The sequence below is a fragment of the Neospora caninum genome, chromosome X (assembly GCF_000208865.1).
Source record: "Neospora caninum Liverpool complete genome, chromosome X".
NCBI classification, from domain to species: Eukaryota; Apicomplexa; class Conoidasida; order Eucoccidiorida; family Sarcocystidae; genus Neospora; species Neospora caninum.
In genome coordinates this window covers 1,673,260-1,694,870 of record NC_018396.1, presented here as the reverse complement: position 1 = coordinate 1,694,870, position 21,611 = coordinate 1,673,260, and the positions used below count along the sequence as shown (strand labels likewise).

The 21,611-nt window shown below is 53.3% G+C and overlaps 4 protein-coding genes across 4 annotated transcripts; 2 read left to right on the top strand and 2 right to left on the bottom strand.

The window, feature by feature from the left end:
* Positions 1–189: 189 nt before the first annotated feature.
* Positions 190–2,979, bottom strand: NCLIV_046840 (Acyl-carrier-protein S-malonyltransferase, related; the record flags this gene model as incomplete). Its single annotated transcript, XM_003884234.1, has 3 exons — positions 190–336; positions 1,122–1,709; positions 2,785–2,979. The coding sequence occupies 3 exons, from the start codon at positions 2,977–2,979 to the stop codon at positions 190–192; spliced, it is 930 nt and encodes a 309-aa protein (XP_003884283.1).
* A 2,683-nt stretch (positions 2,980–5,662) lies between these two features.
* On the top strand, positions 5,663–7,717 carry NCLIV_046830 (putative ATP synthase; the record flags this gene model as incomplete). The annotated part of the gene is made up of 4 exons (XM_003884233.1): positions 5,663–5,861; positions 6,479–6,686; positions 7,033–7,194; positions 7,678–7,717. The coding sequence occupies 4 exons, from the start codon at positions 5,663–5,665 to the stop codon at positions 7,715–7,717; spliced, it is 609 nt and encodes a 202-aa protein (XP_003884282.1).
* Positions 7,718–8,807: 1,090 nt separating this feature from the next.
* On the bottom strand, positions 8,808–9,389 carry NCLIV_046820 (putative pterin-4a-carbinolamine dehydratase; the record flags this gene model as incomplete). The annotated part of the gene is made up of 2 exons (XM_003884232.1): positions 8,808–8,990; positions 9,258–9,389. The coding sequence occupies 2 exons, from the start codon at positions 9,387–9,389 to the stop codon at positions 8,808–8,810; spliced, it is 315 nt and encodes a 104-aa protein (XP_003884281.1).
* Positions 9,390–12,494: 3,105 nt separating this feature from the next.
* On the top strand, positions 12,495–16,455 carry NCLIV_046810 (putative transmembrane domain-containing protein; the record flags this gene model as incomplete). Its single annotated transcript, XM_003884231.1, has 9 exons — positions 12,495–12,600; positions 13,444–13,614; positions 13,904–14,056; positions 14,225–14,400; positions 14,614–14,894; positions 15,142–15,367; positions 15,583–15,755; positions 15,853–16,096; positions 16,216–16,455. 9 exons carry the CDS (start codon positions 12,495–12,497, stop codon positions 16,453–16,455), a joined length of 1,770 nt encoding a protein of 589 aa, XP_003884280.1.
* Between the last annotated feature and the right edge of the window lie 5,156 nt (positions 16,456–21,611).

The following is a 21,611-nucleotide window of genomic DNA, read 5'->3' as shown; positions in this document are numbered from 1 at the left end:
GCTGGTGTTCTTCCCGGGCCCTACACGTTGTAAACGCCTGTCGCCAGGGGCAACAACTCGAGGCCGAGGGCGGCTGATGGCTCTCGCGGGGGGGGGATGAATCGTCGTGAACGCGTCTTTTTGGCTGCGGTGCGCGTTTGCAGCTTCTCTCGCTCTTTCCGTGCACCTTTGTTCTTTCGAAGGGAAGCCTCAATCCACTTGGTGCACTTTGACCTCCTGCCGCGTCTTCTTCATCAGCCCCGCCAACACGCCTCCGGGGCCGAATTCGAAGCCTTCCTGCATGCCCCGGTCGACGAGCAGCTCTAGGCTCTTGTCCATCAACACTGGGTTTGTGAGCTGAGACGCAGAGACAGGCAAAGGCGCGGAAGCGTGAAAGAGCGGATCGCCAGCCACGCGCAGAGTCGACAAAAAGTGGAGAGACATCCTGTTGTAGAAGGCTCCGCGAATCGCTTGCACAGCGCACCTTTTTGCATGCACGCACACTGTTAGACAATGCGTTTTCTACATCTTCCCTGACTACAGGCTACCCAAAAAAGAAAATAGCCACGCACACGCAGAGGCCATCCTTTCGTCTCTCCGAAACAGATGCGCGCCACGGTCACACACGAAAAGGAAGCAAGAACGAGCGCCGAGGACATTCGAAGGCGCAGAATGCAAACCAGCCGGCGAGTCCGAACGGCACAGAGTTTGCGTGGTCTCCTGGGAACTTGCCCGAATCCGGCGGTTCCGTGGACGAACCAACCGCGTTGCGTCGAGGCTGTGCGCACCAAACGCTGACGGCCGCAGACAGAACGACGGCCAAAAGAGAAAAGAAAAAAACGAGGGCAGAAAAGAAAGAAAACCGGGGGGAAAAGAGAAGACACGCGGCGACCCCGAGACACCTGGAGAATGAGCGCCTCCCTAGGCAAGTGGGGTGTCTCCGTCTCGCTCTCGGCCTGTGCAGTCCACGGTTTGACTGGTCACCCCGCACGCGAACGTTTTTTTCTCGCCTTGCCGTGACCACTCTCTCTCGGGTAAACACTGGAAAACGCGCGAGGCAGCGCAACGGCTTCTCGCGGAGCCTGTTTCTCTCGGACCTCTCCTCTCTCGGCGTGTGTCGACGGTCCTGCGCGAGGCCTCACCTGTCTCATGAGCTGTTGTTTGATCACCCGCGGGTCTGCATGCGTGCGCGCGTCCACGTTCATGACGACGGGGATCTTGGGCGTTTTGATTTCCGCGTTTTCAAGCGCCTGGCGCAACCCCTCCGCAGCTTCCTGCATCAAGCAGCTGTGGAAGGCGCCGCTGACTCTGAGCCGCACCACGCGTTTCGCTCGTGGGAAGCCGCGGGCCGCCTCCGCCGGATCGGCCTTCTGCGTCGCCAGCTCCTCCAGCGCGTCAATCCCCGCGCGAGTTCCCGAGAAAACGATGTTTCCCGGACACAGGTAGTTGGCGATTTCGCAGACCTCCCCGGTTCGGGCCGAGTCGCCGCTCCGGCCGCGCAGCGTCGCTTGCACGGCGTCGCGAAGGCGAGCGGATTGCTCCCGAGTCAGCCCGAGAACAGCCGCCATGCCGCCGGTGCCTTCGCCCGCCTTCTGCATCAGCAGGCCTCGCTGACGCGTCAGGTGCACTGCTTCCGGGAACGAAAGCGCTCCTGCGAAGCACAGACTGCTGTACTCCCCGAGGGACAGACCCAGGGTGGCCGAGGGCGACGGCGCTGGCGACGCAGATGCCTGGGCCAAGCAGACGCAGCGCAAAGGGACGAGAGAGTGGGGAAGAGCACATGGAGGCCGAAGGCCGAAGCGGTCGAGAAGCGAATTGGGGAACGAACGAAAGGAGGGGAGAAAGCAGCAGAGCGCGTGGAGACACAGGGAACCACGGAAAAGAGAGCCGGACTGCAGGCGGAAGGCAGGGGAACAGAAAGCGAAGAGAACGAAAGACGAGAGCGAGAAAGGGGGGGAAGGCGATAACAGAGGGAGAGAGCGTGAGGCAGAAGACGCGAAGCAGCGACCGTGGCAAAAACTCAGGACGGAACACGAAAGAAACCTGGAGCAGAGAGAACAGCAGGAAACGAGGGTCAGACGACGAGTCGAAGAAACGCACGAAGCCACAATGCTGCAAGTCGTGGGACGCGCGGCGAGCCCCGATCTGGACGGCCGAACAGCGCCCAGATCCCGCTGCTGTGCTCGCGCCCTCCCCTCTCTCGGACTTCTCTTTCCTCATCTCAACCTCGAGAGAGAGAACACTGAACCCCGAGACAGAGAACACTGAACCCCGAGATAGAGAACACTGAACCTCGAGAGAGAGAACATTGAACTTCGAGAGAGAACACTGGACCTCGAGAGAGAGAACACTGAACCTCGAGACAGAGAACATTGAACCTCGAGACAGAGAACACTGAACCTCGAGACTGAGAACACTGAACCTCGAGACAGAGAACACTGAACCTCGAGACAGAGAACACTGAACCTCGAGACAGAGAACACTGAACTTCGAGAGAGAGAACACTGAACCTCGAGAGAGAGGACACTAGCGAAGACGCTGGCCATCCCACGCACCGCCACACGCATCTACGGGTTGCAGCACTCGGCAAATGGGGTGTGAGCTGTGTAGCGACAGACGGTGGCGCAGGAAAGACATAAATGCATGCCCGTCTCTCGGGTATTGACTGAGTTCTTCCTTGGGCCCTGAGAATGGCGAGGGAAGCGGCCGGTGTCATTTCCATATCGCTTGGCCTCTCCCTTTGTGTGCGTTCGGCCGTTGTCCCTCCCTGAAGCCGTTTGCTGTCTCGCGAACCGGCCTGCGCACCTCTTGTTCTTCTTTCCAGCGTGCGACGGCCGCCATACTCGCTGTCAGCAGCGCAGGCTGCGCCCACTCTGTCTGGTGCAAGTCTGCCTCGGGGCCTTCTTCGCAGAGCTTCAGCAAGTCTCGGCCAACGACTTCCGACGCTTCTTTGAAGAGAGCCTTGGCCGCCGCCGACTGGCGGGCCGACGTCACGCCCATGCCTGATGGAAGCGCAGACAGCAGGCAGGAGGCACCGAGCGGCAAGGACTGGAAGGGGGAGTGTACGCAAGAGAACCGCCACGAAGGCGTAGAAAACGCGCAGACAGCAACAGAGATACCAAGCTGGGCATACACATGGGTAGAGACATACGCATCGTCGTAGATATGTGTGGTGTACGACGACGAAAGCGCTGCAGCATGAAGCGTGTGGGGGTGGATGGTTTTCGTCGACGGCTCCACATTCCTAAGGTGCATTCAGAGGCCGTTTTGGGTGTCGCCTGCCTTCCCCCCCCCCGTTTAGGTCCTCGCACTGCGTCTCCGGGGGGTACGCACCGACGGTCTGGGCGCCTTGGCCAGGGAACAGGGCGACCGTTTCTGCTCGGAAACCTTCAAAGGCGTCATCCCCAGCTTCCTGCGGGTGCGTGGCCGGAGCGACGCTCCGAAGAGCTGACGGGGACGAGGAACGGGGAGCGTGGTGGAGGGGGTTGTCTGACTGCGGCGGGAAATGTCGGGAAATGCTTCTGCCAGCGGGGCGGGCATTCCCGGCCGAGTCAGTCCCGTGCGGGGTCGAAGAAAAGGGGGGAAAAGACGAAGGCGGCGATGAAACAAAGGCAGCGAAAGAGCGTGAGGCGTGGGGAGACCGATGCGACGCGCGCAAGGAACGGAGTGAGGAGGCGGGGCGAAAACTTGGGTCGGTTTCTGGGGAAGGGACGAGGGAGGGAGAAGAGGCAAAGAGGGAAGAGGCGCCGTCGGCAGGAAAAGAGGGGTTCTGTGTGGGAATTTGGGATGCAGATTGGACAGAAGGAAGCAGAACTGCCCCAGAGACGGGCAAGAGCGAAAAACACAGAAAGAGAGTTGAGGGAAGACGGAGGAAAGAACGCAGCAGTGGAGCTGACGCCGTCATTTTGACAGCTCTGTGCATATGCATCAAACGCGCTGCTCGCAGGAACCTCCCCGCCGACCTTGGCGGAGCCAAGTGGAGCTGGAGACAGTCCCACGCTACGGACACAGCGGCTTTGTGGATGGACGATGCCCTCAGTGAAGACAGGAGACGTAGCACACAAACGGCTGTAGAAACGCGAGCAACGTGCGCCGAAAGACGCACGCAGATGAAGGGAAAGACAGCGGAGGCGACAGCAGAACTCGACGAATCTGGGGTGGGAACAGCAAGACAAGCGGCCGACGACTGGACAGGAAGTCGAAGTCGACTGGAGCCCTGGCGGCAGTACGCACGGATACAAGAGTACGCCCAGGAAGCTGTTGACCAGAGGCAGAAGGGACACGCCAAGAGCCGTTTCCCAAGTCGCAGTGAAGAGGAGTGGGCGAAAAGGTCGATGCCTGACCTTGCCGCGGCGTCAGCCACACGGACGCGCACTGTGGGCTGCGTAGACTTTGAGGTCCCGCCAGTTTGGCTCCTCGCGCGACAAGACAAGAATCACCACATTTCTTTGAGCGGAGAGAGCGACCACGGGCCTTGCATTTCGAGATAGCGGACAAAAGACCAAAGAAGCAGTGGTGGACGGTTAGCGGCCCTCTGCCGAATGGGGGAACTTGTGGAATGCTGCAAGCGGCGGTGTGTACGTACAGCGCACGACAACTAAGCCTTGCCGGACCATGATACGTTGGCAAGTTAACGATTGACCTTTGCGTCTTTCACTCAAGTCAGAGCCCGTGTTTTCGGAGCCCCGCCCTGGTAGACAGCACGACAAAATGGAAGGGCGGTGTGTAGTGTCTTCTCCGGGTTAAAGCAAACCCCTGAGTCCTCCGTCCGGCTCCTCGAAACGACGCCAGAAAATTCAACCTAGTGAATTAAAAGAACGCACACACACGCCTGCTTGTAACGGGTCCGCGTGGCAAGCTGCGTTGCTGTATAGTGTGCGACAAGGCACGCGGCAGGTATTGCCGAGAGCGAGACAGAGACACAGTGAAGTGCCTGCGCGCGTTGATTCTGTCTCCGCGGAGGGCAAAGGCAACCATGCGTTCGCTGCGTCGACCTGTTGAAGATGGAGACTACGAAAATGCATGTAAGGTGAAAGTTTCCATTGCTCACGGAGATGCAGAGAGAAAAGCGAAACCGCAGTTTCTTGAGTGTGTGAACGTGAGTGCTACCCACTCGCCCCGTCTCTGTGTCCCATCGTCCTGCCCCAGAGCGCCCTGCCTGGAGAGGAAACACAACGTGGGGTCTCGCGAAAGGACACCACCGTGGACTGCATGCACGCATCTTGCCGCTTTTTGCGTCAGACTTTTCCACAGGTCCAGCACGAATAGCGCTCTCGTGGCCGTTGCCAGAAGAAAAGCGAAATCGTTTTTTCCAGTTTGTCTCTGTCGCTGCCCCGCTTCCTGTACAGAAGTCGCCTTCTGTACTCCAGGCACTCGTCTTTCGTGGCTGTTGCCTTCGAGGCAATGGGCCTGTACACGCCGTTAATTCTCTTCACCAACGCGTTTTCCGAGTTTTTTCCGTCGATTCACGGATGTACGTATCAGGAACCAGAGTCGGCACGCGTTAAAGTACAGTGTTCTTCGTGCTTGAAGAGAACACTCTAAAGCGCGGGGCAACCTGGCGCTGTCTAATGTTTGTGGGTGGTAACTGCTTCTGCTCCGTCAGAACAACGCCCTATCCTTGAGGAGAGTTTCCTGTGACTTTCTCGTGGGTGTTTTTCCTCATCAACTTTGTCTCTGGAAAATGTTTGCACGGGCCTTCTCCCGCTTTGCGAGCCTCGCCGCTCCCCAGGGAGTGCGCAACGCTCTCGGCCTGCCCTCCCGTCATTTTTCTACGGGAACCGGAAACGCAAATCCCTTCAAAAACCAGCTTCTCCTCACACTTAGCTCTCCCTCGGAGGCCATCTATGTTCGAACCCCCGTCCGATCCGTCACTGTCCCCGGTAGGCGGAGCGCGTCAGTCACACTACTGTTTCCGACTGTCCTGAAGCTGCAGTTAGTTTTTCATCTGTTTTCCCCTTTGTAAAAAGTACCGAATAACACATGCTCGTCGCGCACTGTCGATACTATTATCCTTCCGGGGCTGTGACACTGGGAAGGCACCGGGTGATAAAAACTGCTGATTCATCTTGTAGTGCCGGCAGAGCCGTACCAGTTGAATCCTGTCGCCGCGAAACGGCGTTCTCCCGTCCACGCATGCATTAGGTGTCTCGCCGTTCCCAGCAGCCAGTGTCTTAAGACTCCGTGGTGCAACTGATGTCGAGCACTGTGCAGTTTAGTAGTTCGGCCGCCCTGGTGATCGCCGGTTCCCGGTGTAACTACCAACTGCGGCGAAACGGACGTAGTGTAAGAATAGGTTCTTGTTGCGTCGTCCGCCGTTTTTAAATCGATCCGCCTTCGACGCCCTCGCGTTTTGCAGCGAACCTCAAACCCCGGTGGGACCCTTCAGTAACCCCGCAAACGCTTTCCTAAAGGAAACTCAACCGCAAAGCGCGTTTCGTGGATGCGTCATGCACGTTGACCCGGCCTAGTGTGTGTCCCGCACCTGTCCATCGTTCAGGCAGCGAGGGCGCTATGACCATGACAAACGGGCATTCACAGACGGTTGCACGACTGAAGGCCGGCGAAATCATTGTCAGGAAAGGCGAAAGCGGGGATGACGTCGAGCGATTTTTCCTCAGTGATGGCTTCGTCCTTTTCAAAAGGCAAGTTCGCAGGGGTTTCAACCGTATCTCGTACTCAGTGTTTAACGGAGCGAACCTGGGAAGGTAAACGGCCAGCGCGGCAATTTAGCATGCGCCGTCCTGAGGCTTCTTCTTGAGGATATGTGACAGGGAGGTGTGAAGACGACTCTGTATTCACGGATTTTCTTGGATAAAATTCATGTGTTGTGCGTTGCGCACGACCTCAGAGTTTCCAGGGGGGGTGTCTGTTTTTCTTGTAAGCCTCTGGTGCGTAAAGCGTGCGCTGTGCTTTGTACGGACTCTGGCGCGTCTGCCTTTATATCGGGTTTCTCTCGCTCCATCTCACGGCTGGGCCCCGTTTCTTTTTTCAGCCGGACGGGGTGTACACGCGCTCTCTTTTGCTGTGCAACTTTCGGTTTTCGATGTGCAGTCCCGAAGACGACAGCGGATGCTGCACGGCGGAGGTTCTGGGTGTCGAGATCGTTCCTGTCAACATGCTAGACAAAGAGAGCGCGGCAACGGCCTTGCAAGAGCTCCTCCAACAGGGCGCTGGCGCGACAGACGAATGGACCAAGGCGCGAACGCTCCTCGGGTAAGGCGTGTCAGTTCATAGGATTTTTTCCAGCTGTATAGTCTACATGAGTCTTGTATTTTCTTCACTCGAGTGTCAGAGTGCGGACTTTTAACTCTAAAAAGATGTCTGACGTCACACGCGCGAGAGTGGGGGTGCGACGTTCTGAAGCGAGTTAACGACGCCCTCGTGGCGAGCAGCCGGATTTCAGCAGGGGAAGATGACAGAACTGCGGTGGAAAACGGAAACGGGAGTTCTAGAGGGGAAGATGGGATGGCCGGGGTTCCACTGCCTTATGTTCACATTAGTCCAGCAAAGGTTTCCGCAGAAGAGGGCGCCTCCAACGCGATTGGATTCCGCACGCCACACTGGGTGCAGAGGCCGAAGCGGAGAGTTTTACAGGGTTCGAGCAAAGCAGAGAGTTCTTTTGCTTTTCGCGGGAGTAGAGAGAATTCACAACTCCACATGACGGGTGGACCCGTGTTTCTGCTGCCTTGTTTTCAGGCAAGAGCTTCTGTCCTCCGTCATTCGAGCAGCTCCGTAAACGTTCAAGACGTTAGAGGTCGTTTTGGGGTCGTTCAAACATCAGTCCCTCTAGAAGGAAATGTCTCCTTTGTCTAGACTCTGCCCGATCATCCGTTCTCAACTTTATTTGTCCCCTTGGAATCAAACTGACTGCGTAACGGGTCTCCCGGCAAAAACTGAGGGTTTCCTTTTCAGTATGTACAACACGCGAAACTGCTGCAGCTGCCTGGGTACGACGACTTGGGTGATATTGAGCGGCAAAGCCTTCACCATGGCAGCCGAGACGCTGCCGGTCGTCTCACGTTGTGTTCGGACCCTTCAGCACTGATTTCTGCGCCCGCTTACTTCCCGATAGTCCAGCGGACTGCACGCACAAACTACTTTAGGGTGTACGGTTACCTTCCCGTAGTGCGACGGAATCACAAAAAATAGGTGCTCTGGTGGCGGCCATAGCTGAGCCCATTCTCGTTTTCTCGACACGGCAGTCTTCAGCAAGGTGGAAAATCAGTACCTGGGAAAAGTGCAACGGTCCACGGGAGGCTTTTGCTGAATGTAGTGTTTCGCAAGGTCGCTCCCTCAGTGTCTCAAAAAGGCTGCTGCCTCAGCAACTAGTCGCGGTTGTCCAATCTGCACAGCAGCAACTGGGAAAATAGTGCTGCGCCGTGACTCTTGGGGCATTCCAAAGGTGTGTAACGAGCAGCAATGTTAATAGGGTAGGCGAAAAGGTATTTGCCTTTCCAAAGATCCTTTCGCGTGTTTCCCAGAGGGGACTTGCAGCAGTTTTCAGCAAGTCATCTGAGCTCATAGCTTTTGCGCCTGGTGGGGAAGGAAATTTTATTCAGCGCAACAGGCTGAGTTCTCCCTCTCAGGAACGGACTGCGTTTCCCATTGAAAACAAAGGACGCGGAAAAGACGCAAAATGATATGAGGCGCAGGAGTTGCGAATTCAACATCGTCGGGGCACTAGTGATTGGTACACTTCATCCATAGGAAACAACGTTTACACGATATCCAGTGCACAGTGAACGAAGATGTCAGTTTCTCAGTCTTTGAACAGGCATGAGCAATCTGAAGACAGGGAGGGCGGTCGGACAGTCAGCTAGGCGCACTTAGTTTGCGAAATTCTCTGCCGCGTCGTCCATGAATTTCGCAAGAGCAAAGTCCTTCTCTGTCAACCCAGCTGCGTCGTGAGTTGATAGCTCCACATCGACGGTGTTATAGACGTTATTCCAGTTAGGATGGTGATCCATTTTGTCTGCGTACAGGGCGACTCGAGACATAAATCCCCATGCCTGCAAACAAAAAAACGGTAGGATCTCGCTCAATTCCAATGGTTGAAAAACCAAAAGTCTTCAAGACACGTGTCTGGGGTTACAGTCTGCATTCATCGGACATCAGGTTTTCCCCCCTCCTCTCCACTGGGAAAACATGACTGCCACAGGTCTCCCAGGACCCAACTGTAGCAGCAAATTTACTCCTGTATATGGTGGACGGCGTAGTTGGCAGAATTCTGTGTGAGAGGTCTCCCTTCTCTCAGCGTGAAAACTGCAGCATCTCACCTCGTTGAAATCTTTAAAATGAAATTTTCTCTTGATTGACAGGTGGCCGTCGGTCAATTGCCATTGCGGCACTGTCTTGTGCAATTGAAGGAGGCGAGTCGAATTCGCCGCCAAGCGAGCAAGTGGTGCCATGGGCGGGTTGCGCCTACGTCAAAAAACAGTGGCCCTTCTCCTTGGTCTACCTCCAGGGCAACAGGAATATCTTTTGCCAAGCCACGGCAAGATTTTTTTCCGCACGGGAGAAACGCACACATTCACAAAACTGGTCGATGGCGCCACAGCAAGTGAGAGTCTGCCCCACGCAGCCGTGCACACAGATGCCACCGCAGCTTTTGGACGCCGTTTTCAAAATGAGAAAATAAAAAAGCCCCATTCAAGGTATCAGAGCACCACGCAAGACGCTCGTTTTTTTCTCCCCTATCGGGAGGTTTACGACAGCGTAGTCCCTGCTGCACAGTCTCCGTTCGCTGTTACCGGCAACGGCACGCGCCTGGGGAGGAACGCCTTACAGAACGCGACGTACATGAAGAACTAGTCTTCCAGATGAAAATATCACCCCTCTCCGCATGCCAGGCGTCTGCGTCCTGTCTTTAGGGGCAAACAGAGTCTGTCGCTGAACAGGGTGCCGGATGTAGACGGGAGGGCTGTGTACTGCTTGCTGTTCAGTGCGGTATCTTCAGGCAGACTGTACAGCGGCCGAGTAGGCCGAGTACTCCCTCCAGCAAGTCTGAGTTAATTTTTCAGTCCAGCTTAATGCAGAACGACGAATCTGCTTCTACGTTCTGTTCCATGCCAGATTTAGTATGCCTTCCGAAGCCCGTCCGTGGAAGGTTTTCACCTGGTAGTGGCAAACCAACATGGGCAACTGGGGGTGAGGCAAAAAGCCGGGAATTATGGAACCACTGTATCGTCCTTTCGCTGCAGTCTTCCCCCCATGTGACGGGTTAAGAGGCGACCATGTGGTGACCGGGTGTGCAAGGCTGTGTTCCCTGCATTAGAAAATGAAAAAGTATTGTTAGTGTGGGTTGGCAACAGCTCCTGATCAACCAGTTCTTTCAAAAGTGGACCCCCTAGAGGTGAGTTTCTATGTTTTGATTCGCAGCCAAGCAGACTCTCAGAAGCAGGGCCTCTCCGATAGCAGGCTTGACGCCACGGGGGTGCCACCGTCGACCCTCGCTGTCACCAGAGATGCGTCGGTTTTGTTGTGTGCGCCAGCATCGGCGTCCCATCCCAACTAGCAAAACGTTTCTGGAAGTTGCAGTGACTCAAAAAAGCAACGATCGGCTGCTAGATGGTGATTCTGGGCGAGTTTAAAGAAGACACGTGAGGCTCAAAAACCTCCCTGTGCAACTTGTCGTCAGGAAGGCTTCTGACATTTGGTCCAGCTACACTGTGACTCCTCGTTTGACCATGATACTCTCCTGCCGAGTCAGACACTTTTACATAGATATCTTCTTTAGCTCGTAGGCGGCTGGGAATGGACATTTTGTGTATTCAACACGAGTTGGCACTCTGTATAATGAGGGTGACTGTTGTTTAGTTTGTCGTTATATTCTACAACTTGCTACTATAGGGGATTATTCACGCTCTTCGGGTTTGACGGTTGCGGAGGCGCCGTCCGTTTCGAGAGACGCACAGAGGCGACGGCGTCGTCCGTATCTGCTCCGACAGCAGCGACACCAGAACCCGAGAGGCAGCCCGCACACCGGAACTCTTGCAGAATGAAGAAGGCGGCCGCAAGCAACGCAGCCTGTTATGTCTTTCCTGGGCGAATATGGATGGTCCAGCTGATCGAGAAGTGGCATACTGTGTAACGCCCACTTGGGGTTTAAAGTTTTTGAGTCCCGGCTGGCGGTACGGACTTTCCCCATGACCAATCACATATAACGTTTCTTGCATTTGCAGCCAGAGATACCATTATAAGAACTGCATTTATCCCGCAGGTGTGTGTTGAGGATCCGTGTTCATGTTTTCGGGACGCAGCCGGGGGCACCCACAGGGGTCGTCCACAGCAGTCCAGCTGCTGCACAGCGTCGCCGGTATCTTCGTATTAGCCGCTCACCTCCTGGTCAGGTGTGTGCCGGTTATTGGGACGGATCATTCTGACACTCCAATGGACTGCACTTTTTTAGACACACAGAAGTCTCACATACGCTGTTCTGTTTGCTCCGCAACTCCAAATAAATGCCGCTTTCCCGCTGTCGTAAATCCAAAGTGCTTTCCACAATCACTATCCCGTTTCGCACCCACAGTTCTCGGCCACCACCGTCGAGACCCGTCAGCACTCACCTCCTTTTTTCGAGGATGTCCCAGATCCGTACAACTCCCTATAGCAGAGAGATGCTTTATTCGAAGAGTAGAAAGGGACACACCAAGAGAAAACGCACCGCTAACTTGGCACTGCTTCACTACACGCAGGTATCGGGTCGGCGTCGGGTCCACGGTTTCTTCCGAAGGCTCTGCATGCCTTTTCTCGTTTCGGTGGCTAACAGAGGCCAGCGTGACAAGCGAGTGGCGAGCTCGAGACTGTACAGGGGCGTTGATCGCGCTCCTCATATGAGAGGTGGCGTGTCTCTCGGGGACCGGTCGTGTTCAAAGATTAACCGTTCAAACAGAGCTCAAGGGAGAAGCCGGCAGAACTGTGAGGGGTCTCTTTTGACGGATATAAAAGTCGTGGTGATAAAAGCAGTATTTCGCGCCGAAACGTGGCGGTGTGACAGCGATTGCCACTACGGGGTGGCTGGTTGGCAGTGAACTACTATGATATCGACGAGAGGTACGGGCCATGGGAGGGAGTCCGAAATGATTTTATCTGCGACGAGTAACATTTTCCGGTGGTGAGGCGCGTGGTTTCCCTTTATAATCATTTTCACTGTGGGCTGTGACGCTGCTTCCCCGTCAATTCTCCGTCCACGCGACAGATCTTCAACCGGACCACTCGAGCGTCCTTTCTCCTGCGGTAGCGATCCCAGGCCGCTAGGTCGAAAATTTGAACCGTTTAGTAAAATGATCCCAAACGTAGCTGCGTTACAGCTACAACTCCAGTTTTTCTTGTTCCTCTGGGCAAGGTAGTTCTTCCAATTCCAGTCCTTCCGCTCAGTGTTGCCTCGTCTCCAAGCACGCGCGGCGCTGTATGCACCCCCGACCATAGGTCAGCTGTAAATAATAAACAATCTTCTATATCTCTTCTAGTAGCAGTGCGGCGTTTGCCACCCCTTCTTTCTTCTGAGAGCCACCATGGTGAACATGAGCCTGCAAAAGGAGGGCCGCCAGCGGTCGCTCCGAGACCAGCGACGTTCTACGGAGGAAGCAGCGGAGGACTTCAATACTGAAGGCTCGGACAGTAAGTTTTGTGGCCGGTCAACTCACAGCAAAACCAAGCCAATGCAGTAGACAGAAGCTTCCTCGGTGGGGCTGTATCGGTTCGAATGCCCGTCAGACGTGTTTCGGTTTGTTTGCACGCCAATCGGTTGTGCCACGCCTGTTTTGGGTTCGGTAAAATGACTGTTCCCCTACGTTTGGTACGCCACCTGCAGTGAGCGTCACACTCCTCTCCTATCCCGTATAGTGTTTTGATGCAGTTGTGGTCTACGAGGCCTTTGCTTCTGTGGCGCAAAGGTTTTGAGTGGCCTATGTCCTGCGCGCGTCACGCGGTTTCAGGAAGCGCTGCATGAATGTCAAGGGTCGCTGAGTTGTCCTCGCTACCCCAGTATGCTATCCATGTGTATATGTATGGGTGTGGTAGTTTTAGAGGATGCCCGTATGGTTTGTACCTACTTGAGTCCTGATTAAGTTAAGGAGTGTTTTCTTTACAGTTTGTACCGTTGCATTCAGGAGCACACCGTTATATTCAATGATCTTATGTGTTCACATTGGTATAACTCAAGTCGAATAGGCAGAGACATAGTACATAGGATACTGAATATGACTCCAGCGCTGCGTACTTAGGATCAGACCCAAAGAGTTCACTAATGGTACTAGGATATAGGAGATCGCGTTTGTTCTTGGAAAAACGAATTCCGAACTCCCAATATAAATTGGTACAAAGAAGTTACCATATCCTCCGTACAAAGCCGGCCTTAAGAACGTAAATATCATAGTTAGACCCTAATTACCGAGGAAGACACGTTCAGGCGGTACTCCACATTGTCTCGTGGTGCTTGTCGTTCTTCGTTGTTCATGTCAGGTGGAACTGAGAAATTTTCAAGGAAAGGACTGACAGCGAGGCGCATGAAGCAGCTTCCCTGGTCTTACCTCCTTTCCTATGCTGCGCCAATGATTGGGGCGGGTGGAATGAACTTCACTCTGACGACTTTCGCAGCCTACTTCTATACGGATGTCATGGGAGTCAGTGCTGGTAAGCTTTGGAACAGTGTGTGGGACTCGAGGTTTTCTTTCGTGCAGTGTTAGCCCGCATGGTCCCGCGGAGTGGTCATGTGGCGGATTGGTAGCGTTCTTCCGTATCGAGCAGAAGCGGATCCCTACGGGGATGCACTACTGAATCTAAGGGGGGTTCAGTTCGTCCTGCGGGCCGAGGGTGTAGGTGGACGCCACTGTGGCACATCGTTCATTTGCACAGAAGATACGTGAACTAAGTTTTTTTATGTCAATATTTGTTCCACCTGTCTTCCCTGTGTCTGGTGTAGGTACTGTCGGGAAAATTCAGATGTGCCTCATGCTCATGTACGCGGCGTCGGAGCCACTTTTCGGCTGGGCCAGCGACATAACGGGGGGCTGGGTCCAAATGAAGCTCGGTCGACGGAAGCCTTATTTGGCGGTTTCTGCTTTACTTCATGCAAGTAAGGAACTGATGCATTTCAACCTGCAGCGCGGGAAAGCCAAGTGGCTTAGTGGTTGCTCGGGGTATGAAACAGGCAGCCTCCTGGTGTTGAATTTGTCGCCGCAGCCTGCTAGCTGGTCTCGAGGTCACGTGATGTGTTTTGAATGCTGATGTCTGTCCTCTGCAGTAACTTTCATGTGTTTAATGGGACCACCTGCAACTTTAACGCCCGGAAATGGCCTCGTGGAATGGGCTTTTTGCTTCGCCGTTCTTCTTGGAGTCTCTTGGGGATGCAATGAAGTAACTTACCAGGCTTTAGGCGCTCAACTGACTTTCGACTACGACGAACGCACGAAACTGCAGGTACGTTCGGATTGTTCGAAGTTGTTTTCTGGAGAGCCCGGCGTCAACAGAGCTCACCTCAGTTCTATTCGGAAGTGTGTGCTGATTTCGATCTTGTGCAGACGTCCTTCTGCTGTGCTGTTTGTTTTGTTTTTGACCCCTTTCATACGGGTGGCCAGCGCCGATATATTCTGCGACGCGAGCTTGCGTTCTGTGTGGTGTAATGTTTTGCAGGCCATTGCTGTTTCGGTTGTTACAGTCGGATCGACGTCTTGTGGGCTTCTTCACGGAATTCTCGGGACTACGCTTGGTTCCTCATTTGAAGCAGTCCGTTTCCGTTTCACCGTCCTGGCATGCGTGTATGGCGGCCTCTTTGTCGTTGGAACCTTGATCATGCTCGTCGTGATCAGAGAGGAAAACGTCCAGATGGACTACAGCGGTGTTATCGAGTCGCAGACGTTAGGCGAATGGATCATGATGGGTGTCGACTCCGCGAAGCAAATGTTCCTGAATCTGTAAGCCCCGTGATCAGTACACAACAGGGAAAGTCGTTCAGTCGGCTGATAACACGCAAGACAACAGGAAACCATCATCCCGTATGTACGTGTCAGTTGGTGGGCGCTGAGGAAGGTCGCCGAGGCACATCGTTTTTTGGAATAACTACAGGCTTGCCTTTTTTCTGCCGGAATACCGCAATTTGCCTCCGCGATGAAATGATGTGTCGTTTCTCACTGGTCTTTCCTGTCCCTTGTATTTGTTCAGGCCGTTCTTCTTGCTCATCGTGTGCTATTCGTGCACAATCATGGCCGGCGCAGTGACACCGATGATGCTCCCGTATTTCTGCAAGCACGTGACTCAGTCAGCTTTCGCGACAGATTGGGCACCCCTCCTGTTCACAGCAAGCGCTGTCGCAGGCATGCCCGTTTGGGTTTTCTTGGGAAGTTCCTACGTCGGAATGGAGAAAAAGTGGAGATTTCTGCTTGCGGGAGTAAGTTCACATGCTCGTACTCTTAGTCACAAGCCGAGTTTGTTGAGTACTTGAAAAGGACCGCACTGCGGAAGTCTGTTTCCTCGTCTGCGTAAACGAGTTCTCACATGAATGACCGTAACCGAATTTTCGATTTCTTGAGGGTCTTCAGGGTTAGAAACTTTTTTGTCAATGTGTGGTCGACACTTTGTTGTGTTTGATTGTGGTTTTGGCAGTTCTGGCTAGCCCTCTTCTTGGGTCTCTCCGCGCTCTTCGTGAAGCCAGGAGATAATGACTTGTTCATCACGTTGTCCGTCCTCGGAGGGTTGGCGATGGGAGGCTACTTCGCCACGCCGGAAGCCATGAAACCCGATGTTGTGGACTACGACGAATTCAAAACGGGTGCAAGGTAAGCTCGCCTTTCAGACAATGATAACAATTCTGTGATCTGAAAAGCGTTAAGTTCATGAACGATTGGATTATGTGGGAATGCTTGTTTGTCTCAGGCACGAGGCCAGGTTCGCCGGTGTGTTCATGTTCTTCGCAAACCTCATGGCGGGTGTCGCTCTCGAAGTAATGCTTCTGTTGCTCGAGCATTTCGGATACGATGGGACAAAGAAAATGGGTGAAGCGGAGCCGGAGGCAGTGATCATGACGATCAGAGTTGGCTACGGAGCTGCACTGGCATTGATGCTTGTCTTCATCACCCCAGCAATGGTTCTATATCCGATCACCAGAAAGAGTCACGAGGTAAGTACACCCTCTGAGATGGTTGGAAACACAGAAGGTGGCGAGGTTGAACTGCAGTTTTGATGATAGTTGGAATACTAAGCACCAAAGTGTGGTGGGTCCTGTGTTTATGTTTGCAGAATATCTTGACTGCGATTCAACGGCGTATGGATGGCGAATTTGTCGCTGATCCGTTGTATGGAGGTGCACCGCTTCCTCCATATGATAATGTACCTATCAATAGACGCATGGAATCCGCCGACGCGGGTGATCAGCAAAGCATGAGCCGGGGTTCCTCTTTTCTGCAGCAAGTGGGAATGGAAGTTGGTTCACTGGCCAGCTCACACGGTGACCGTAGTGGGATCAGATATGTTCCATGAATGTTGTACGTTTTCAAAGCGGTCGGGGATCGTGGGTCAGCCAGGCGCGACCACTTCCCGTCTCGTTTTGTCTTTGTCAGAACTAAACTGAAGCTGTCTTAAAGTCATATGACTGGCTCCCATGCTAGCCTATGCAGGAGACTACAATTGAAACGCGTAGGTTCTATTATCTTCTCATGATAGTGTTATCCGTGATACGGCTCTTCGTCAGTTGCGTACTGACGAGCCAATACCGTGCTGTTAGATGAGATCGTGCCAGGAGACACGAAAGGTTCATATCGAGTTTTAAAGAGATTTGAGTTCGGTGGGGACGAGATTTGAGAGGATAGTGTCTCTGACGCGACGTGAGAGATCAGATAACTCATCCACACCTGTTGCGGCACACAGTTAGTACCATGGAAATTTTGCAGTCGCTGATTTCTGCCGTACCTGTCGGTTCTTCGAACTGCACATCGTGCACGAGCACGGACATCGCCTCTTTCGCCCGAGTCACGATGGAGCCTGTCACGGACTTCTCCTCTTCAGAAAGCTCCCAGGTGGTATCTAGATATTCCAGTTTGTTGATTAACCGAAGAAGGCATGCTCTAGCCGTAGAATTCGGGCGGGCAGTACGTAGTTCACGAAGCAGGTGTTTAACAACCTGCGAGCGAGCATAAGCGCGTCTCAGGTTGGCAGTAGTCGGAATCTAGTTTCCTCACTTCAATGTCTAGAAGCAACCTAGGATCAAACCAGCAAGGCAACGCTTCAAGCAGCTGAGAAGAGCACTTGAAGATATGAGGGACAGTGCTCGAAAAGGTGGCTTACGATGCAGCAAAAAAGGACGCGTGGTGCATGTGCCATGGTGCAACATGCATGAGAATTGCTTGCGGCGGCTTTTGCGAACGAATGCGGGAGTACGGCAACGTCGAACAGGATAGCCAACGAGAATACAGAGTGAAGAAAGCATGTCCGGGCGAGTATGTCGCAAGCATTACTCAAAAAAACCGCATCGAGCAAGGTAATCAAGAGGTCCACAGTTTCGGTGTCGTGAAGGTCCTGAGGTGGCACCAGCATGATCGTTCGTCTTCATTTAGCTGGAATGTCTCTGCTTCCCTCTAAGGAGGATTCCTTACCTGAAATACGCCATCGACTACGCTCATTATTAAGTTAAGGATGTCGTCCGGTTGTGCGGCCGGTTTTGCCTGGGTGCGGTAGCTCCAATAAAGAATCAGACGAAGTCAAAAAAAGCTTTGCTTTACTTCTGTTACGAAGTAGGACGATAGCGCCGACGCGGCAGCAGCTCGGATATGATTCTCGTTGTGATTGACCATGGTTGCCCAGAATACTGAATTGAGTGAGGGTATGTTCTCGTCCTTGTCCGAAGTAGTAGGGTCGAGCATAAAACGTCGTAAGGGCTGCGGGGTTTCGGTGAAGGACCACGTCCTGATGCCCTTCTAAGAAGCGAACATGCCAATGCCAACCAAGCAATCTTGAAAACAGTTAGAACTCACATCTGAGCTCCCGACAGGAAGCAGTAGGAAGCTCATGCAGAACAGTGCTAGCGCGACTGTTTCTGCTTCAAATGGGCTTGCTGGTGGACAAATGATTATTTGTAGTAGACGGTGTAGTGAAGTCGCCGTGCGCAAGATGTTCAAGCCTACACCAGCTGTCAGGTACCACAAGAGGGCAGTGCGATTTATTGGTCGTGCACTTACAGTTTCTGTGACCTTCTTTGCGACAGTAGCAGATAAGATTCACCGTCCACCGTGTTAAAGTTCGTAGCATCTTCGGACAGTCCTGGTCAACCTGATGTTTGGCGTTACAACGTTATCGATTTAACAGTATTCGAAGGTTGCACACCGACGCAGGGAGGATGGCCTCGCAGGCCAGCTTGGCGATCCTCATTGTACGGTATGCCAACTCGATCGTGTCCGCTTCGTCGAAAGCAGAACAGCATCTTATAATTATCGTCAGGTACTGAGAGCCAGTGGATATTCCCCATGAAGCGGCTCCAATAAGACTGTAACTTACGTCAAGAGCGAAAGTAAAAGATGACATTGGGGTCACTGTGTTTGCAGCGCGCTGGCTCTTGTCGAATAATGAGTCGAGCAGACGCAGAATGAGAGAACTTCGGACTCCTGGTGGATCTGCTTCTGGGCTCTTCGAGAGGTGACACAGCAGCCATGCTGCAGCCCCAGTCGCAATAGCAGATTCGCGTGATACCAGGACAGTGACCAGCGCCTATACCACATGACGGATCATAGTTGGTACAACAGTCTGACAATGGTTGAGTAGTTTGCACTGCTGTACTTTGTTCTTCGAAATGATGAGTGAGAGAGTGCTTGAGCATTTGGTCTGGTGAGCTTGAAGGTCATGAAGAAGAAGGCGCTCAGCAAAGCTCGCTATGTGGTGGAAGTCTTCCTCGCCGGCAAATTGGCTTCCTTCGGAACCAAGCACGAGCGTAATAACCTAAAGATTGAGGACTTTACGGGTGCAGCCGTTTTCGACAGCTCAAGTGATCGCTCACCTTTTCAAAGTGGCAACGCCTCACGTCGTCGTGCCAAAAACACCATTCGTCGTACGTAAAGAGTTCTGTTGACGCCAGCAGTTGGCGTCGAAGGATTGTAAAACAGCTGGACGGATCAGACACCAGGCGAGCTGCTGCGCAAAATAGGAAGCGTGGGTGGATGTTCCTGTTCTGAAAAGGACCTGGTGGGGACGAGAGTGCGACAGAGGAGGAAATATCACACACTTGGCCTTCAGGACACGACAGCAGTCGTAGCAGCGTCTCTTCCCAAGGCAATCTGGGGAAACGATGCAAAAATGTCTAACAATCCTGCTGTACGGGTCAACAAGGAACCTACATCTCAAGCGGTTGGGGCGGACTGCATGGGCAAGGAAATAGACAGGTTCCATTCATGCAGCAGGAGATGTCACTCACGATGCAACGTCATCGGTAGCCGGGGTTGTATGTCTGCCCCCACAAACAGTCAGCATGGTCAATGCTCTGTTCGATGAGGTAGCAAAACCTTGAACATAGTGGACGAAAATCAGGGCAGCAGCGCAGCAACAGGCGAGGTCTGAAAACTGTCATCGGGGCAGATTGCCGTGCGTCAGTCGGTACCACTAAGCATCCTTACGGGAGGGACCAAGCACTTCTGGCCTGATTTAACAAGACAGAGAATAAGGGAATGCACTCCGTCGTGAACCTCGAGCTTGGATAGAAGAGGCGCGGAATCTCCTTGCTCGCTGACAATGGGGTCGATGATAAAGCAGAGCACGCATGTCAGCTGTTCCAGATAGGATGTGTCATTTTCAGCCTGGCTGCTTCCGTTGCCAGAGGCGGTGATGCAACTGGACGTGGGCATCGTTCTTTGCAGATCTCGCATGCCGGCAAATGCTTGTTTCGAATGACGCTTACGGAATAAGGTTACACAAGACTGAATAAGGGGCACCATGTGAAAAGAACAGCAACAGCCTTCGCACAGGCTCCCTACCAAGTGTTTTTCTGAGATTATCTTTTTCTTTACGCAGAAGGTCCAATTCCTGTTTACACCTTCCTCGACCGCGCTCGATAGCCGCCTCGAACACGGCACCTCTCGACAGAATTTCAGCAGTACACCGTATGAGGCTCGGCCACGGTGTTTCTGCATAAACGCCCCCTGCAGACTGAGATCGCAGTTTGAGCGTTTGAAACAATTTATCGTGGTTCACCTCTTACCGAGAACATGGCGGCCACACGAGCTACAACAGCGAGCTCTAGGCAAATCCAGTGTTGCTCTTCGCTACCATCCGCACTTCCGTTGGTCCTAGCAGCTGCGCTACGACTTTCCAGAGCAACAGCACTTGTCAATATCGAACAAAGCAGTGCGAGCAACTCTTTCGCCCTCGAATATACCTCCAGGCGGGCACACAAGTCGCGTTCAACGAGCTCTGTTAGCCTGTAGACAGTTCTGAATCTGGAACAAGATGCCATTAGTGCCAGTCTCTCAAAAGTTGCAGAACTCCCTTACATTCTTGCCCAAAGGCGATCCAGATGATCTTCCCTTTCCCCGTCAGCCTCTGCGGGCTTATCTGTGTCGACGTCTGCAAAAGGATACAGTTTTCTTGGCGCCTTTCTCCACTTGTGGACGAACTTACTAGCGAGGAGGCGAGCGCAAATATTTACGAGGATGGTAAGGGAGTTCAAGATGTTACGTTGTCCCTCTGATGCATCCATCTGCTTCGTCCTCAGCAGCTGATAAACTGCTTGAGGCGAGTCGGAGAACGTATCAATCTTCCCATCTGCTCCTTGACTGCCAAAGCCGATGTACTGATCAAGAACGGAGACTATTCTAGAGACTTCGGCGATTCCGGCACCAGAGTGCTGCGTTTGAGTGTGTGTGTGTGTGTGTCTCGTAGCAGTGAAAAACTCCAGTTGAACAGCCTTACCTCAATACTAGGCAACAAGCTACACAGCGCTAGAAGAAGCTCCTCACTATCGTTCTGTCCGACCAGCATTTCCAGAAGCATTCCGAATGCTACATGAGGGTGAGTAGGGTGGTTGTTGACTTGATCATAACAACACATCTCACCGAATCTTGAATGACGCTCGATGAAAAGAGAATCAGTGAAGAAATGCTTCTTTAAGCAAGATAGTGCCGCTGGCCGGACTTCTGGAACTCCATTTCTCACTGTTTCCAGAAGCCATTCGACTACGCTTGCTTCCTCCTGGAAAATTCTTGTTGCTGTGGCTGGTCGCCCTTTCAGTATTCGGCTTATTAGTACAACCGCGCAAGTCTGCACTTCAGGTGGTACGGTCCTAGCAACAAGGATGGCCTGGAATGCCTCCGCTGTTTTCTGTAAGGCATGCTCGTTGTGTAAAAGAGCTGGAAACAGCGAGTCGTCCTCGGAAATAACAGTCAGGAACCCGAGCGCATGTAAGCTGAAAGAGGAATCCGGCGCAGCTTTCATAAAAGAAGAACATATCATGCCTATGCTGCGCTGCACGCTTTCTCTGACATCAAGTCCCCCGTGGGCATGTATAAGCCTTGTCAAAAGGAACACGATGGAACCACTGCTGTCAAGGTCGTCGTCGACCAATGCTTCCAAGATGTCAACAGCTGTCCCAATGAGACGAGGATGCTGCATACAGGTTGTATCGAGGAAGCGGTGGGCGGGGGAAGATGACGATAGCT